The 20,665-nt window shown below is 42.6% G+C and overlaps 1 protein-coding gene across 3 annotated transcripts in view; it reads left to right on the forward strand.

Moving 5' to 3' along the window:
- Nucleotides 1-2,821: 2,821 nt before the first annotated feature.
- The window catches only part of ppp3ca (protein phosphatase 3, catalytic subunit, alpha isozyme), a 37,448-nt gene continuing 19,604 nt past the window's right edge, over nt 2,822-20,665 (forward strand). For all 3 annotated transcript variants that reach the window (XM_083768454.1, XM_083768455.1, XM_083768456.1), the window contains exons 1-3: nt 2,822-2,898; nt 15,883-16,083; nt 20,215-20,339. In XM_083768454.1, coding sequence (XP_083624580.1) covers nt 2,844-2,898; nt 15,883-16,083; nt 20,215-20,339 — 381 coding nt within the window. In that variant the 5' untranslated portion in view covers nt 2,822-2,843. The remainder of the gene's footprint in view (nt 2,899-15,882; nt 16,084-20,214; nt 20,340-20,665) is intronic.

Genomic DNA, 20,665 nt, shown 5'->3' on the forward strand with positions numbered 1-20,665 from the left:
ACTCTTCATATTCTGGAATTACATGAAGAGAAAAGATAAGTGGCATTAGTGTTATGTAGGCCTACATCACATTAGAAACACATGTGGCTGTATAGCCTTGTCATCCCCCACAACCCATATTTTACAACTTAACATCCCTCTCCCAAGCTTACTCTCCCAAGCTTACATTTTTAATTTATACATTTTCCCCCCAACTTTTGAAATATGTTTTCCCTTCAGCTTTGAATGAAGTTTAAGCCCAACATTGTATTGTGCGTTTGTGACAATACCAATTTTATATTGAAGATGAAGTGTTAGCATGTTTAACCAAATGGACCCTTACAACTCTGTGTACAAATGGAACCAAATGGACCCTTACAGCTCTCAGTGTACAAATGGAACCAAATGGACCCTTACAGCTCTCGTGTACAAATGGAACCAAATGGACCCTTACAGCTCTCGGTGTACAAATGGAACCAAATGGACCCTTACAGCTCTCGGTGTACAAATGGAACCAAATGGACCCTTACAGCTCTCAGTGTACAAATTGAACCAATTGGACCCTTACAGCTCTCGGTGTACAAATGGAACCAAATGGACCCTGTCCACTGTCTGAAGAGTTTGAATGCCAGTCAAAAAGACACTATGAGCCATATTGGAACAGTTACCTTAACTCTTGTTATAAAACTCCACATCTCAGTGGCATTCATTCACAGATCAAGTTACCCAAACTGAATCATTTAAAACAAAGCTAAAGGTTTAAGTTTAACATGTAGTTACCTTCTTGCTACAGCCAGACGGTGTGTAACTTCTTGCTACAGACAGACAGACGGTGCGTATAACTTCTTAATACAGACAGACAGACGGTGTGTAACTTCTTGCTACAGACAGACCAAACACACACCAGGAAGAATACATCAGAATGCTGCTTCCACACACAGCTTTATATAGTTGAGGCCATCAGAGGAGCCAATCAGCATGCAGCCTGGCTCCTCCTAAACAATCACACGCAGTCACCGCACTTTTTTTCAATTCAAAGGAGCTTTGTTGGCATTGAGAGCAAGGCAAAAAGCACAATACAACAAATTAACAATACAATCAAAACTAAATGTATGTACATTTGAATTGAAAGTCAGAATATTCAATAAATCAGTGTCACACACACACACACACACACGCACATGTGCGTGCACACACACACACACACACACACACACACACACACACACACACACACACACACACACACACACACACACACACACACACACACACACACACACACACACACACATACACACAGACAGACAGACAGACAGACAGACAGACAGACAGACAGACAGACAGACAGACAGACAGACAGACAGACAGACGCAACAGCGCAGCGAGAGAGAGAGAACTAACCCTTTTCTCAAATTGTGACGTGCTGGTGTGTGTGTGTGTGTGTGTGTGTGTGTGTGTGTGTGTGTGTGGGTGTGTGGGTGTGTGTTTGTTGCTGATTGGCTGATTGGCTGCAGGCCCATCACCAAATTAATGTGCACAGGGGATTTTGGAGAGGGACAGCACAAGGAGATAGACATAACTTCTGACAGGAATGCACGAGAAACTTACTTTTTAACATATATCACATTCTCGCCGAGATATATTTTCGAGTTAATAAAAAAGGGAAAAAATATATTTTTTTATTTTTATAAAAAAAAAAACTGAATGGTTCAAACCCATTAATTAAGATTCGAGTGCCAACCCTAACGAGCGAACATTCGAACCTTGAATGTTTGGGGACAGCCTTAGTGTGTGTGTGTGTGTGTGTGTGTGTGTGTGTGTGTGTGTGTGTGTGTGTGTGTGTGTGTGTGAGTGTGTGTGTGTGTGTGTGTGTGTGTGTGTGTGTGTGTGTGTGTGTGTGTGTGTGTGTGTGTGTGTGTGTGTGTGTAGGCTACTGTGTGTGTGTGTGTGTGTGTGTGTGTGTGTGTGTGTGTGTGTGTGTGTGTGTGTGTGTGTGTGTGTGTGTGTGTGTGTCCGCGCGGCCTCGAGCACACCTTGATGATCATGCAAGTATATAGGCTATGTCTCTCTCCCTTTCTCTCTCTCCTCACTGCACTCACTCGCACGCACACGTGCAGCGATATGCATTGTGCACTGTGCACGTGCGTGTGTCGGATGATGAAAATGAAATGGATGAAATCACATTTGCATGATGCGTGAGCAGCACAAAGCTATGCTGCATAATTCATGATTCGTCAGAATAGGTCGTCGAGGCCTATAGGACGTGTTAAACGATGTAGCCTATCCTACATTAATCACTGCTGTGCTGGCTGCTGGCATAGCAAAATATACCAAAACATGGCGTTATGTGCGTGCGTGCGTGCGTGGGGCAACCCCGTCTCAGCCTCCATCTGATGGTGGTGGCATCAGGCAGTCCCGTACGTGGAACATTTGCGTGGGAGTTCCCCTCATCGCCATGTCGGAATGGTACGCCCCCCCCCCCCTCGCCCCATCACACCTCTCTCTCTCTCTCTCTCTCTCTCTCTCTCTCTCTCTCTCCCTCTCTCTCTCTCTATCTCTCTCTCTCTCTCTCCTCCCCCTCTATCTCGCCCTCCCTGTTCGTGCACATCCTCCCCCACATAGCGGTTCAGAGCATCATCAGGGTAGCAGCAGCAGCATCCACTCTGATGACCGTGGGTAGCAGCGCCACAAATCATCCTCAGCAGCAGCAGCACAGCTAGGCAGCGAGACACTTAAGGACGCATCATCCAAGTGATGCCACATCACCCACCTCGTCCTCTCGTAACCGCGAAGAAGACTCATCGACGATAAACAGCGTTTCTACAGAAAGAAACGCGTTTTCTTCGACGCGGCAACAGCCCATGAAGATGTCTAACGCTGACATCGATTTAAACGCCACCGATCGGGTGGTGAAATGTAAGTTAACGTTTTCAGCTTCGTAATGTGTTTTTTGGGGGGTGCGTATAACATCGGCATTAGCTGTGTGTCAGCTTTGTTGTTTTGCTTTTAATCTGGCCTTTATTTGCACACCGCGGATTAATATGTGGGCCATCATCAAGTTGTGGACATCTTTTCTGTTACTGGGCTACTGGTGCTTTGATGTTGACAAACAGTGAAGGCAGTGTTTTCCTCTGCTGCGCAGTCTGCGTGGACGATAGAGATCATTATGTTCCGCATTTCGAGATATAAGACTTTTCCTTAGCATTTGCCATCGCGATTTTGTGTCAGGCGGAGGTTATAACGGCATATAGGCTATACTGACGTTGAGGCAGTGATGCAGCAGGATTTCACAGGCTTTGACAGGGCCAGTGGGGAGAGGAAGGGGGCATGAAATTGACATTTGATTAGGTGCATTTTAGTAGTCCACTGGTTTTGAGTGAGCCATCCTTTGAGTTATAATGGGCCCACACCATTTTTAAAGCTGCATCATTGAAAAGTAGAGCAGTTCATGCTGTCACAGTGTCACATGGGGATAAGATCATGGTAACTTGTATTGCATCAATGCATGCAGGAGGATGTTGAATTTCTCCACAATCATGCCTAACCTGGCCTAGGCTATACTACAGTAGCCCTGCTGAGTTTTCCCATGCACTATAGGCTCGGCCTACATACACCATTCTCTTAGTTGTGCGATCAAGGACAGTTCAACAGAATATAACATGAACAATGTGGTCTTTAAGCCATGCAGGACACGATGCCAACAGAGTAATCTCCTCCTGGGCACCCTGACAACATCACAGTGGAACCCCGATATTCATTAAACTATACAATCTGTCATCATCGGGCCCCTGTCAGCCAAGGGCCCTTGGAATTTCCCAGCTTTTCGTTCCCATTTGGCACCCCTGCTTACTGATATAGACTTATAGGGTGATGATTTTAGCTTACATTTTTAGAAAATCCATACCATACTAGCCTACAGGTATATAGCCTGACGCAGACATTTCTTCACAACAACAACAACTACTACTACTACTAATAATAATAATATTAAAATAGTGAAGTAGTCATTGATGCTGATCAGTGATCACTGCAAGGACCTATAATAGACTCAGGAGTTCTGTGGGAGTCGCCCATTTACCAACTCGCCCCGGGCGTACAGCCGGAGGAACTGCTCAGCCTGGTATTCCTAAAGTAACCCCAGTAAAACTATGCCTAAACATAAACATATTCCTAAACTTAACCCCAGTAAAACTATGCCTAAACATAAACATATTCCTAAACTTAACCCCAGTAAAACTATGCCTAAACCTAACCCTATTCCTAAACTTAACCCCAGTAAAACTATGCCTAAACCTAACCCTATTCCTAAACTTAACCCCAGTAAAACTATATACCTAACCCCAAACTTATTTCTAACCTTATTATCAGTAAAACAAAATAAAGAATACAAGAACCGCTGCACCGAGCAGTTGGCGTGAGGTCGGCGGAAAAAAGCGAGGGCGAGATGGATTATGGATGACGGTACCTGATACCTTTGGGATACTGTAGTTGTATGTACAACTATTGATTTTGTATTTTATTCTAGTCTACTTTTAGATAAATCATTTTTTTAGGAAAGCCACATTTTCCCGATCTGCTTTGGGAACAATTCATATGTCGATATTTATATTGAATTCACAAGCGACATTAAGTATCATAATAACTTTTTAATGTTTTTTTGTATTTAATATATGGTAAACTGCTTCCTTTAGTGCCACTGATTGTGGTGTAGTGTAACTGTCAGCATGTCAACCTCACATGCAGGGTTGGGGGCTTTAAGCTAATTAATACTTTGTCACGTGGCACTCGAGGAAAATAACTTTCCAACTGTAAAGCGTGTCACCATGAGACCCATCATGAGATATTTTTATTGAGTGGCTTGATTGTGTGAGTATAGTCTCCCATATCTTCTGTTGACCTGTTGTTGGACAAGTGTGCAAGAGGCAAGGGCCTAATTTTCATTTCATTGGCCAAGTTTTTCTTTTTTTTCCGAGATATCTTTTTGGCGTTTTTGCCTTTATTGATAGGGTACAGTAATTAGACAGGAAAGGGAGAGAGAGATGGGGGAAGACATGCGGCAAGGGCCGACGGGCTCGGGACTCGAACCCGCAACACGCCGTCAGGCTGGATAACCGGCCTAGGTGCCTGGACCAGTGGACCAGTGGACCAGTGGACCAGTGGACCACTCAGCCGCGGCCCATGCAGTCATTGGCCAAGTCTTTACTTAATTTTTTATCAGTTCACATTCTCACTCTTTTCCCCTTGAATTACCATACACTTCCTCACCTGTTAGTGTACAGTTATTCCACCGTGCACTTAGAATATTTTGCTGATGCTGTCTTTCCAGGGTGAGCAGGTTCTTCTTGCTCAAGGGCACTAAAACACGATTGGCTGTTGCCTGTACAAAGACTGAAACTCATCTCTGATCTCTTGGTCACAAGACATTTCTCTAATCTCTAGTAGTTCATGCCACCCACCCTCAGTTCCTTATCAGAATTATTACATTAACATGTACTGCAGTATGCTTACATGTTGTGGGAGCTGTGATGCTTGTATGTTGCTGACTGTCATTTTTCTAGAAATCCTGCTTCAAAAAAAGAGTGAAACTGTAAGAAACTGGCATTGTTTTTGAGGGACGCTAGCCCCTCCTATATTCAGCTTTTAGTGAATATGAAACTTTGTCCTACACAAACATTAAATTCCCATTGACAATGAATGGAGAATTTTACGTCATAGTGTCTGATCAAATAGGCAAAGTGTCTATTTTACGTCATGATGATGTACGATGATAAGAGCGCCCCTCACTTCACACAGGTGTGATTTTTTTATTATTAGCAAAAGAGATGACTAAATGTCTGCATGTGTCATTACAAAGGAAGATGTTTCCTACAGTTGCATTTGGGAGATGGGTGTGATCAGGATTTTATTAACTAGTTATACTGTAGGTGCAACTATAACTATAACATTGAAATCACAACAACATTATGGCAAGAGTCCAAAAACGTATTACCTTTGGTGGGTAGAGTGAAACCCCCTGCCTCAAAGTAACTCTGAACATGTACAAATGAAAAATCTAAGGTGCTTTCCTGGTTGCCCCACCTGTCCGATTATTCTCCGGGAAGGTTCAGAAACCCGGAGGTCCGTAGTTTTCAATAAAAAAAGGTGTTTTAATCCACTCTGTCTTGGAATCTGTCATCCATCTTGGACAGATTTCTTGTAATTCTTCTTTAATTCATAATTCAGTTTAGTTTTGCAGAATGGGTTTGCTCATTACTTGCGCAAGCAGAGCGCGCATGTAATAGTTTCCGTCCAGTTATGTCACTGTTTGATGTGTATGCGCCGTGCCAGCGTATGACGTAATGACTACTTGTGCTTGATATGGCAGCGGTGTCAGATTACATACATGTATACATAGGGGCATTACCTTTAATCCTCCCGACACTAAAACATATCGTCATTACGTCACCATCGAAAACCAATTACACCCTGGCCCTGGCCACATCTTTATTCATTGAGAGCTAGTTGCACCAGTTATACCCTGACATCATATGCTGCGATACATACGCATCAAACGGGGCATACGCAAAGTAACCATGCACATGTATACCGCTAATCAACTTACAAATTACATATACATATACATAGAGGCATTTCCTTTAATCCACCCGACACTGTACTTGCGCGCTCTGCTTGCGCACTAGTAGGCCATTTATGGCCTACTTGTGTGCAACAAGCAAGTAGGCACTCGACAGTTTAGTTTTCAATTTAGTTTTTATTGCTTACAAAAGTTTACTTTTAGTTTAGTTTGTATTCGTTTTGAGTAGGCTATTAGTTGATGTTTTTAATATAATACATGATGTATATATATATATATACGTATGTGTGTATATATATATACATGATAATACATGTTTGTCAGGGTCAGAATAGTTATTACAATACAAACACTCAATAATATTATATTATGTCACGATTCTCAAGATGTATCAAAATCAAATCGAAATTGACGTTCGATACAGTCCAACGAGCCGGCTTCATTGCATGAGCACGTCCGTCCGTTTTCTCACCCCAGAACGTTTCTCACAGGACGAGTTTCAGCCAGTCAGACTGGATATTACCAGTGCACCAACCAGCCTGTAGCTCATTGCGTACCGTCAGCAGACAACAACAAACCCAAATTCACCCAAAGGAATCATTCACTGAAGAAGCCGTTTATATCGTTTTGTCCCGTGGATGGGACATTTAGATTTATCGGATTGGATGGAAGCCTTGCACGCTATAGCTGTTTCAACATGTCTCGCATCAAGACAAGGACACCGGAGGCTTGTCGCGCTGCGGTGATTTAGCATAATATCGCCACAGCACGAAGCTGTGTTCAATGCGAAACATATACTGAAGCAGCCAGCATGGAAGCTAATGCCAGTCCAGCACCATGGAACCCCTCCCTGAGGCTGCTACATTACAGCAGAGTGAGCTCCTTCATAACTCTATGGGAGTGAGAGGTTCCATGTGGGGCTAATGTTACCGGTATTCCCGAGTCCCGACTCCAAGTAGGAGTTACCAGCTAGCGCCCCTCAGCTAGAAGGTCCTGGGTTCGATTCCCGCTGGGGACGCTGTGGGCGCTGGGGGCGTGTTCTCTCCTCCGCGTCATCAATGCCCATACCCGAGGCGGGGTTGGCGAAAGGGCCTTTCTGTGTGGAATTTGCATGTTCTCCCCGTGTCCCCTATAGGGTCACAAAAAACATGCAGTAATCCTGGTAACTACTCTAAACTACTTCCCCCTGGCCAGCCGGGGCGCCTGATGGAGGGGAAAGGAATTGGTCGGAATAACGCGTTCCTTCCACGCACTACGTCCGGCTGGGGAAACTCCCACCCTGTCAGGTGAAAAGAAGCAGCTTGGACTCCTCATGCATAGAAGGAAGCATGAGGTCAGTCCGCTGCCCCTCCAGGTTGGCAGAGGAAATGCAGTGCCCAGGATTACATTAGATAATTGACACTGGGTGGAAAAAATGGGTTGCAAAATTGTGGGATAAAAAAGAAATAAAAAAATTGATTAATTGAGATTAATTAATTATAAGGCCTCTAATTAATTAGATAAAAAATTGTATCGAGTCCCAGGCCTATTATTAACTTACTTTTATTTCATTTAGTTATTTAGAGTAGAGCTTAACAATAATGTTGTCATCTCATCATCTTAAAGAAACATCTCAAAATGACGTTAGGGTACCCAAACTTTATATTGTTGATGCTATTCTCATTCTCATTTGTTATTCGTCAAATACAAATGACGTATTGCAGGGAAACAGGTGTTTTTCTTTACAAATCAAAACATTAGCCTAAATTAATAATCATATAGTGCTCTGTGCTGAACATAGGTTTAAAATATATATTGATTGAATCGTATCGAATATCGTATCATATTGAATCGTGACCTTAAAATCAAAAGTTGAATTGAATCGTGGATTAGGCGAATCGTGACAGCCCACCAATGTTTCCTCCTAAGTTCTTCTAATGTCTAGTTTTGTTTTAGTTTTTCAGCAACATTTTAAAGGGAATGGGCCCTAGTATAGACTCCTTGGGGACTCGTATACAAGGTATGAGGAATAGACATAAAAGAAACAGGCCTATTACAGTTCTGTTAAAGCTATAATGCTGCAGCAACTTCCTCTATTTTCTGCTGATTGCTTTGTGTTTGGACATAGCTATGCAGCATGTTGTTAGTAACACATTAATAAACCTTTACTTGTCGAGACATTCATTAAGATTGAGTGGCGCAACCCGATTTAGTAAATCTTTAGTATGAAATTTACTATTAATAGCTACTAAGATCTTAGTATGGCCTTCACACACAGACATAGTCATTTATATTAAATGTATTCATGAATAGCTGGTACAACCCCTGATAAAAACAATTAACTACTACTTCTACAATCTACTACTAGGTGAATGCAATTAACTGCTATTATTCTGGGTCCTCTATTATGTGCTGAGAACAAAGGTGCTAAGACATAATGTTATAACAACATCACTATGAAATATGACTTAAGTCACATCTAATTGTAATTTAAGTTCAGGAATCGCTCAGGAATTGGCGTTGATCCGTCCTGCGCCCGGTACGAACCAATCAGCGGCAGCTACGGGCTGGATCTTGCGAAACCGGGTATGACGCCATCGAGAAGCGCCTGTTGCAAATGTATTTCCTATCGCCTTAAAATTGAAAAATCGTCTTTGATTCTTGAAAGCAAGTGAAGACATGACCTACACATCCGACACGATAGTGAGGGGTTTCTAAAAAGTGTTGAACCTAATCAGGCCTTAGTTTTTTGCTTTTTGTCTCACCATCCACTGACTACATGAACTCAAACCCAGGCCTCTGACTATTGGCCCATACCATCTGTCTAGAGACAGGTTTCCCCAAAGCAGTCACTTATAAATCTAGTGAACATGCAACACAGAAAACATTTCCCAACAATTACAGTATATTCGTCGATATCAAAGTAATCAACAAACCAGGTCTTAAACAACCCGTCTCGTTGTAATCATACTAAATAGTATGTATTACCAGACCCCTGCACCCCTGCAACATGGTGCAACCCAATTGAATCCTCCACCTATAAAAGGAGCAGTGGATTCAGTAGTGACTCTTTTGTGAAACTTTGACCAGGAAATGAGGACGGTGTGAGTAGTGGGGTTTGAGTTATCATTACTATGTTGTCAAACTGTTGGACTTTGAAAGGAATAAAAGTATGTTTGACCAACCCATTGTCTCTGTCCCAATTATGAAATGAAATGAATGGATATATGCAGATAAAACGGTAGAAGTCATGATCAACTGATTGCTAGCCCCTCTCGGAACCCTCCATAAAGCTTTTCTGAAATTTGGATGAGTTTTATGTAGGGTCCCTGTTCATAACTATATTTTTGTATGGGAATTTTGGAATGCGGACATAAATATGCTCCGTAACATTGTATCTGTGGCGTTTGACGGCCTGTTTTCCTTTGAGGGCTTCTGAATTCGTGAACTATAAGTACCTATACATTCCGCTGCGAATATCTCCTGTGGCGCGGAAGCCGTTAAGTATTTTTAATCTTTGTTTGACCGATTTGGTCGCTTTATTTCTTCTTGTTTGTTTACCGTTTATTGTACCGCCTCCCGGTGTGCGGTTGGCTTGTGCCGGCTACGTCCCTGCCTCTGATCTGCTCTGTACAATGAGGTGTCAATAAACAAGGAAGGAAGAGAAGAATCAAAGCGACCAAATCGGTCAAACAAAAAATACTTAACGGCTTCACACATTCAGAAGCCCTCACACGAAAAAAAGTCCTGAAAGAGCGCAGAAGGACTTATCCGAAGTTGTTTACGTTTATATATGTGTGCGTACCAGGTGGCAGGGTGGAGGTGGAATAGGACCCAATGCTCTGGGTCTAAAAAATGTCAGAAACTTCAGTAGCATTGGGTTCTGCTTGTAGGGCTAACTGATTGCTAACTTAGCCGGCATAGTTAAACAGCAAACTGTTGGATAATGACTAAATACGGAGGGCATGTTGAGTATGAAATGAGGTCATGATAAACAGAAAATGAAAAACAATTAAACATGTGTGGCTCAAGAGGGAAAGTGAGAAAGCAGTCTGTCTTTATCACAGTCCCATCCAATCACCTGCCAAGTAGCTTGAACAATGGGACTTCAGCGATTGGGCTACAGAGATCCCAGATGGAAGTATGTCGTGAAACAAATGTGGAAAGATCTGGTCCCTCCTGCAAATGTGATTGTGAAGCAAGCTTCTCTTCCATCTGGCAGAGTCAGGTTAATATGTTTGTGCCACCATAGATAAATCATGACATAAACCCAATATATTTTATTTGTTTCTAAGGACCTTTTATGTACGACATTGTCTCTCACTGCCAGCATGCCTAACTGATGAATGTGAGAATACCACAATCCATCGCAAAAATACAATATCATTTTGATATAAACTGGCTAAAAAAAGTCCTTGATAGCGCACACTACTTTCGCAGTAGGAGCCTTTGGGATGCTTCATTCAGTCAATGACTAACAGGGGGTAGAATTGATTACACCCCATCGGAGTGGTCATGGGGTTTCCCACCCCTGAGTATGATGTAAGAACAAAATGTCTGCCACGTAAATATTATTATGTGTGACTGTATGCACCATTAATGCTAATGAATTGGAATGATGTACAGTATAAGTGCATGGTAGATAATATGTGGCACCATCTGCACCTGCACCTAGATCTAGATCTGCACATGCATCTACACCTGGATCTGCATCTGCACATGCATCTGCACCTGGATCTGCATCTGCACATGCATCTGCACCTGGATCTGCGTCTGCACATGCATCTGCACCTGGATCTGCATCTGCACATGCATCTGCACCTGGATCTGCATCTGCACATGCATCTGCATATGCTGCACTTACACTCGCATTTGCATCCATCTATTCTGCATCTGCGTGCAGAGCCTTCCATGTAAATTACAGCATTCCATACAGGCTACACTACAGTATTCAGCTGCCACTGCTGTTGCCCAGCAACATACAGCATACAGTAGTTCCACTTTGCTTGGGTGCCCAGTAGAAGTGAGCTGTCAATTTGTACTACTCTCTCTCTCTTTCTCTCTCACGTGTGTGTGTGTCTCTGTGTGTGTGTGTGTGTGTGTGTGTGTGTGTGTGTGTGTGTGTGTGTGTGTGTGTGTGTGTGTGTGTGTGTGTGTGTGTGTGTGTGTGTGTGCGTGTGTGCATGCGTGCGTGCAAAACTAAATGCGTAAGAATGTAAGTCTTTGCACGGCAAAGTCAAGCAGAGATTTAAAGTATTTGTACAATATTATACCATTTGTAATTGTAGGTATTCTATTGTAAAAGCTCTGCCCTAATGAAAGTCTTTATGTAGGCTCCCACTGTGTAGCTAGGAGGATATATATCTATACAGCAGCAAGCGTGCTACATCCATTTTACCATGCAATGATCACAGAATGATACATGTATAATACACATATAATACACGCATGCATGCAAGCACGCACGCACGCATGCACACAAGCACACACGCACACACACACACATTTTGTCAAGTTTTTTTTTCTTTTTCCTCATGGCTGGCTGCATGCTTACAGTACAGTCTGAAAATTAAATGTGATCTCGTTGTACGCGTCAATGAGCAATGGACTTCCCAGCTGAAGTTCCCAGCTGGCACACTCAAATGTGAACAAAGTGTGAGCCATGGCATGTATGTAGCTTGCATGATTATGGTTTTGAATAAAGACTGCAGTATTTGCTACACACCAATAAACAGAGTAGGCATATCATGGGGGGAAAAGAGGCACATTGAGCAGGGGCAAGTTCAGATAAACACATTTATAATTCAGGTTAATAAATAATATAACCACATATGGAAGTGGTATGTATAGCCATGGTTCATTTGACAATACAGGGAATCTTGAGTTAGAACTCAAAAGTATGCTTAAGTTGTAACAAAACTACTACAACGGTGTCTCTCAATCAGTGGGTACGGTCCAAAAGTGGCTTAAGATCACCTGACAAAGAAAAAACTACTGCAGAGGAATTGTGTTATTTATTATAATCAATGCAAAAGTTGCATTGCCGGTATCAAGTTAAAACTAAATCTAAATCTACGAAACCCTCCAGACCTGATTGTCTCTGTACTTGGACCGCTTTTTTTTATCTAGAAAAAGATATAGGCCTTAAGAAAAAGGGAGAAAAATATCAACTTATTTATATTTGTGCAAAATCAAGCCCCTATAGTTATACTGATCTTATTTTGATTACACAAACTGTATGAATGAATCTTTATTTCCGTGTCTTGTCGTTAAGACTTACGCGATTATAAGACACCAACAACATAAATAAACAATATCACGTTCACTGATAGCTACACCAAGTATTTGGTAAAAACAAAAACAGAACAGAAATTAGCAAAAAAACGTAAAAATAAAAATAGAATACATCACATAATAAGTTTTCTTTGTCCGTATGTCCCAAGCTTTCTCTATATACTCTGCTAATGCAAATATCTTCCGTTCGAAAATCCATCTCAGTCGCTCTGCATCACTTAACCACATCAGATCTATATTTTTACATCTGTTAAATAACTTTTGACGTAGCTCATGATACAACGGGCAATAGAAAAGAAAATGGAACTCATTCTCAATATCATTTATATCAGGTTATAATAGGTACAAATACGTTCTTCTTCTGTAACTCCTCTATACCTCCCAGTCTCAAGGTGCAAGGGCATTTTCGTATGTATGCCGTATGTATGTCAGAAAAACTTGTGAGGCGGTTGGTTATATTGTGCACTTACGTATATTGTTGATTTCCAGAAATTAATAAATGATGATGGCTCTGGAATTATCCATAATTAAAGTAGGTCAAATGTTTCAGTTTATGCTTCAATCAGATGAGAGTCACAAAAAACAAATACACAAAAAGTTCGGAAACTTAACTTTGGTCTGTAATTTCTCCCCATTTAATAATACCAAATGGTATTGTATTTTATATACACAGCAGCTTGGCACCTGCTCCTTTCTTTCAATCATTTTATTTTTCATTTTTTTCACCAACTGATACATGACTCACATATACACAAACAAACTAACAAGACATACCTACATACATTATACATACATAGGTCCATACTTCATCTTCTTCTTCTTACTCATATATTCATATAGTCTTCAAAATCATACTGTATAACCTTTGCACTTGACAGAAATGGTTCCTTAATTTGCAAAACCCCTTTGCAAACACTCAATATAATATTATTGATAAGGGGTTTTGCATTGTTTGTATTGTAATAACTATTCTGACCTTATACCCTGACAAACATCCCTGTATTATATTAAAAACATCAACTAATAGCCTACTCAAATTTGCAAAACCCCTATTTCTATGTATTCTCCTCCCATATATTCCACAACTGGGCCCCAAACAAAGAAAAAAATATGTATATTATGTCTGTTATGAGTCTGGCGTAGAGGATTTCATCCTGTGCTGGAAATCTTTTCTAAATTTATATTTTTTTGTCCCACGATTTTGTAACCCATTTTTCATTCCTGTGTCAATCATCCTGTGAAGTGATCCTGGGCTCTACACACCCTCCGCCAACCTAGGGAGAGCAACGGACATAACTCATGCTTCCTTCATGCTTGAGTGTCCAAGTTGCTCCTTTACACCTGACAGGGGGGAGTTTCCCTGGTTGGACGTAGCGCGTGGAAGGAACACGTTATTCCAACCAGTTCCTTTCCCCTCCATCAGGCGTCCCGGCTGGCCAGGGGGAGGCAGTTTAGAGACCAGGATTACTGCATGTTTTTGTGAGGGTACCTACCCTAGGGGACACGGGGAGAACATGCAAACTCCACACAGAAAAGCCCTTTCGCCAACCCCGCCTTCGGGTATGGGCACTGATGACGCGGAGGAGGAAACACGCCGCCAGCACCCACAGCGCCCCGAGCGGGAATCGAACCCAGGACCTTCTAGCTGTGAGGCGACAGCACTACCAACTGTGCCACCGTGCCCCCTGGAAATCTTTTCAATAAATAAATGCTGGTCACCAACCTAGCCACATTTTGCTGTGGGGTGGCATCCCATTCCTCAACCAAGATTTGTTGCAAGTCAGCCAAAGTGGTTCTGTCGGTCACTCTAGCACGTACAGCACGCCCAAGCTGATCCCACAAGTGTTTTGGTTTGAGGTGGTTTGAGGTCTGGACTCACGGAAGGCCATCCCGTCCTCTCCACTGGAGGTACTCTGATGATCCTGGCTGCAGCTGTGGGGGCGAGCGTTGTCATCCTGGAGGATGACGTTAGGTCCCAGACACTGAAGATTTGGGATCCCTGCTGGCTCCAGAATCTCATCTCAGATTGCCTTCAATCATGACGAGTTCTGTCTCGCCTGTGAGAGAGATACCGCCCCATACCATGCCAGGCTGTTGTGGCTGCGTATGGATCTTCAAGATGCTACTGAGTTCCCTAACACTGGGTGTAAAATTAATAAAGTGTAAAAATATGTGTTGTTTTTTCCCTCATTACTGTGGGAGAGTGCAATCATCCAATCTGCTAAGGCTAAGCAACTCAAAGCAAGGGTGTATACCAACCATTTGCCATTTTGGCAATTGTTTGGCAATTGAATGTTGCTCATTCCAAGAATGCCCCATCCTTACAAGCTATACCTCGTTGTAAAGGTGACTAAGCATTAGCAACGATAAAAAAACATATATAATTAAATACCAATTGGTGTTATTAAAGGTGAGAAAAAACAGACCAAATTTAAGTTTCCGAACCTTTTGTGCTGACTGAGTTTATACATATATTAGGCTATGTATACATTTGAATAGGGGGGTAACATCCTCACTTCAAATGTGCATCAGTGTTTCTCTATCAGTGGATCTACACCAAAACAATGGGCCGTGAGATAACTTTAAGTGAGGTATGATGTATTATTAATATGTCATGACATCATTGTACCAAAATGTTATAACATTTACAGCAGGACCACTCTTGAATGTGTCTGGGGATTCTCTGCATTTAATTAAGCTACAGGCCACCACCATATGGTGGAGCACACCGAGGAATAAGTGGCTCTGCTGAGTAGGTACAAAGGTGTCGGGAGTGCAACGGTAGCATCTTTTCTGCTTCCGTCAACCCAAACCCAACCCAGCTGCCTTTGGCAAGATGACAGATTCAGATGTGCAATTGTTTGAAAGTTTGGACATGGGGAACGTATTCATTTACAAATTACAAATGACATAAATTAGAATAAGGAGGCTGTGTTCTCTAAAGCTTGCCATCCAAGCCCCCCCTCCCACCATACCACAATCCACGACAATTATTGCCACTTTTATATCCTGTGTAAATGTACTATTTTGTCTTTTCTTTGTTTCTTCTTTAGCCGTTCCCTTCCCCTTAAGCCATCGCCTCACAATGAAGGAGGTGTTTGACAGTGAAGGAAAACCCCGTGTGGACATGCTCAAGGCCCATCTCACCAAGGAGGGTCGCGTGGATGAGGTCGTAGCGCTTCGCATCATTAACGAGGGAGGAGCCATCCTCCGCCAGGAGAAAACCATGCTGGACATTGAGGCACCGGTCACAGGTAGGTGGCCCTGCTTATAATCTGTGTTCCAGACATGTCGGAAAGTTGGAATCTTTGACTCGCTGCATACTGTAGACTGTGTAGAGTAATACAATGGAAATGTCATTTCCATTTTAGATGTGCTGCTCCCGTATGAGCCTGAGCGCAAGCCTTAGATCCTCAGATAGGCCTCTCTCCTAAACCTCGCCTCATCATCTGGGATGATCGGCCTTTCCGTGCACCTAAACTCTGATACACGCTGTTCAGTCCACCGGTGCTGGAGATTCTCTGACATCTGACAGTATGAACAGTATGAACATGGCCTAGAACAGTGGTTCTCAACCTTTTATCCCTGACTGCCCAGTCCCCTCTTACATCTGCCAAAAGCTGAACCAACCCCCCCCCCCCTCCCCAACACACACACACACACACACACACGTGTATCTCAGGCATGTTTTTATTTGAAAATGTTGCTGTACTTTACAATAATGTTACATCATGTGGGTGTTAACTATGTTGGTTACAAGGCAACAGAACAGATACTGTGGAGTCTGATTGAGATCACATTGAGAAGCAGCAAGAGACAGTGGATGAAAGCAAGGACTTACTTAGAGATGGTCAGGAGAATTTGTTTCCATTTCGTGCACCATGTTCAAATGGTATTGTATTACCTCAAAACCGACAAGGCCTCACACTGTCAGTGTGATGTTTGGCCTCCCCCTAAGGGACACCCAGACCCCACATTGGGAACACTGGCCTAGAAGTATGTTCCATTTAGACAATTATGAGTGACACTTCTCTATTCGTACCGCTGGGAGCTGAGCCGCTTAGCTTGTGTGCTATATTCTGTATTTCTGTAGAGAGAATTAGTCCTACTGGAGGTGATAGTGATTCTTGTGTGTGCGTGTGTGTGTGTGTGTGTGTGTGTGTGTGTGTGTGTGCGTGTGCGTGTGTGTGTGTGTGTGTGTGTGTGTGTGTGTGTGTGTGTGTGCGTGTGTTTGTGTGTGTGCGTGCATGCGTACGTGCGTGCACCCACGTGCGCACGTGTGGGTGTTTTAATGGCAGGGAGCCATCACTTTCAGAGTTGTGCCTTTGTTCTGAGATCATGAAACAGGAGTAGACCTACTATAGCTATATACTATTCATATCCCTGTTCACAAGAGCTTTACGGAAGCACTGGTGTGTTCATTGGGTGCAATTCTAGATACTATTTAAAGTAAAAAGTTGAATATAAACAGAGGGCATCTTCTTCAATACTAACAAGTTGAGCCACTATGAACCGAATCATCAGGACATCACAACCAAAAATGGATTTCCGGTAGGTAGATAACGCTGGCATTGTGGCATTGGAGCGCAATTAGGGGTGTAATGCATCCACCCAGGCGGATGCGTGCACGCGACCTCGCCCTAGCTTACTGGTTGACAATTGGAAATATATGTTCTGGACACTTTATTACTATAGTATTGTGGTCGTGCTGGCTTTTTTATGCGTATGCTCGGAGGTATATATACTAGATGTTGATGGTGACGTAATTAAGATATGTTTCAACAACTGGCTGTCGTAATTACTTGCGCAAGCAGAGCGCGCAAGTAATAGTTTTCATCCAGTGCTTCGATGCATATGTTGCCGTTCGATGTGTATGCGCCGTGCCAGCGTATGACGTAATGACTACTTGTGCTTGATATGGCAGTGGTGTCAGATTACATACATGTATACATAGGGGCATTACCTTTAATCCTCCCGACACTAAAACATATCGTCATTACGTCACCATCGAAAACCAATTACACCCTGGCATCGGGTCCTTTAATCCACATCTTTATTACGTCATCATTAAGAGCTAGTTATACCAGTTATACCCTGACGTCATATGCTGGGACGGTGCATACACAAAGTAACCACATTATACCGTTAATCAACTTACAAATTACACATACATAGAGGCATTTCCTTTAGTCCACCCGACACTGATCGACATATGCGTCAACATCGAAAGCCGTCTCTTACAATACTACTTTTTTACCTCCAAAAACTAGGTACGTAGCAAATAGCTAAACCTAATAATTCAATATTTCAAACGTTCTTTCACAGAGAAGCTGAGATTTGACAGTTTGTAGCGGTCGACAGTACTTGCGCGCTCTGCTTAGGCACTCGACAGAGTGCAGTTCTAGTTTTGTATTGTGAAAACGTCCATAGACATTCTGTCTGAAAATACCCGTTTGCTTACAAACATTCAAATATTGTGATCTGGTCTAGAGTGATTCAGACAGCATTGTCATTCACCACAGAAGACGACCCAGGATCCTCTTGTCGACTGGCGTTAGGAAAATGGAGGCTTTATGTATTAAGTATGAAATATGGATGACAAGCTCAGTATCGCGTATGGGCTTTGGTGAGCGTGGGGACTGTGGAGGTGGGTTTTCATCCTCTCTAGCTCCAGAATGAGGTTTGAATGTCTGCAGCAGTGTGTGTGTGTAATGTGTATGTATGTGTGTTTGTGTGTGTGTGTGTTTGTGCGTGCGTGCATGCGTGCGTGCGTGCGAACGTGCGCACAAATTCATGCGCCATTTAGTTATGAATCTCTACTTGCATAGGTATGTTGTGTGTGCGCGCACATGTATTCGATTGCTTTAGTCACACAAGCAGAGTCTCCCACTCACATTGCTCTAAGCTTTGAGTGGGCGAAGGCCACAGCGTAGCTGATAGGGGAGACAGAAAAGAGAGGAGATGGGAGAGTAGAAATGAGAAGTGGAAGAAGGAGTAAGAAGATAATGAAAAATTGAAGACATGCAAGGAGATGGAGCCTTGCACTCCAGGGCCGTTGTGTTGTAACTTCAACATCTCAACACAAGCTCACACAGATTGTTGTAGTTTTGTACAGTGACAAAGTGTCATTGGCTAACAAAAGATTGACGTGAAAAAGACAAAACCGCACATTATCTGACAGCATCTCGTATCAAACGTTGTTAGGTTGCAGACACGCAGCGTTTGTTGTTTTCTGGGCCAAACGTCTGTCATTGACATGGAGCTATGGGAACTCTTGTTCTTATTGTTTCAAGGGACAGTTTCATCCTACAGTTATCATCAGGGTCTTTCATATTACATTTTAGATCGTTCTATAGAGCTCTCCTGACACATCTTCAGAGCAGTGTTTTTCAAACTCTTTGTGCCCAACGCATGGGCAAGTCCAAATATCAAGGCACACCTCTATTCATAGCAGATACAGCAGATCTACAAACTCAAAACCCATGCCATGCCTAAAACAGGCACGCAAGGCAGAAGTATAAGTACCGCCCAAGGAAATGACGTCGATGCTTTGCAGATCTGTTTACATTCTCTGTGGCTGAGACCAGTGTCGTAATAGGTCGAAGAAGAAAAGCTTCTGTGGGAAGTGCATACAATGGAAGTCCCGTCCTGTATATACACGCTCTGCATCTGCTTGTTACCCAGGCTTTTCTTCTCAGACATGAGAAAAGACTTGGAAGGAGGCTGGCAGAGCCCAGGAACTCAGAGCAACGCCTAGGCACCCCACTGTCTCCCACAGCGGGAGATCCAGAACAGAACCTCTTGGGCATCCTTGGCAGCGTGTAACGATAGCGCATGAGCCCAGCAGACATTCTGCTTATTTATTTATATATCCCTAAAACACAGATCACCATGGCAACAAGAGTTTGCAACGCCCTCATCTTCTCTCATTTCTCCTCTCACGTTATCCTTCTATCTACAGTATGTGTACAGTGTATTGTATGTTGGACGAACTACAGTACAGTATACAGATCTATGGAACAATTGATCCATTTGTTTATCAATCAGCTGATTTTATAGAATCTTTCTCAGTCTGTGCGTGCGTGCACACAGACTGGGTGTGTGTGTCTGTGTGTGCACGCACGGATACACACACACACACACACACACACACACACACACACACACACACACACACACACACACACACACAGACACACAGAACGCACACACGCACACAGTCCAAAATATGTACATTTATTATACAGTATATTTTGTTATATGTGTGCTTGTACTGATATATTCTATCTTAACCAACCAACCAACCAACCTAAAAAGACACATGCATGCATTCTTGGGTGTACACACAAAAGACATATAAATGGTTTGACGGTGTTGTGTTTCAGTGTGTGGAGACATCCATGGGCAGTTCTTTGACCTCATGAAGTTGTTTGAAGTGGGGGGATCTCCAGCCACGACACGGTACCTGTTCCTTGGCGATTATGTGGACCGCGGTTACTTCAGTATTGAGGTATGGTAATTAGCTCCTCACTATATTATATAACACATTTTTCATTCAAGAGTTTGGGCAGTTACAGTTCGGTTAACTAGTTAAAACCAGGAAAGCATCTGTGTCATTTTAGAATTGATCTAGATACCGTATTTTAACAACTTAAACCATTATTTTATATATTCATTTGTGTATGAGCATGCAGATCTGCTATTTTGGAAAAAACCTTTTTCGTAATATTAACAAATCAAAAAATGAAGAGAATACAGTTTGATGAATTTAAGTTGAATTGAACTGCAAAACTATATAAAGAAATCCATTTATAAACTCCAATACAGCTCTAGGAG

Source organism: Protomyctophum parallelum, assembly GCF_964188405.1.
Source record: "Protomyctophum parallelum genome assembly, chromosome: 1".
NCBI classification, from domain to species: Eukaryota; Metazoa; Chordata; class Actinopteri; order Myctophiformes; family Myctophidae; genus Protomyctophum; species Protomyctophum parallelum.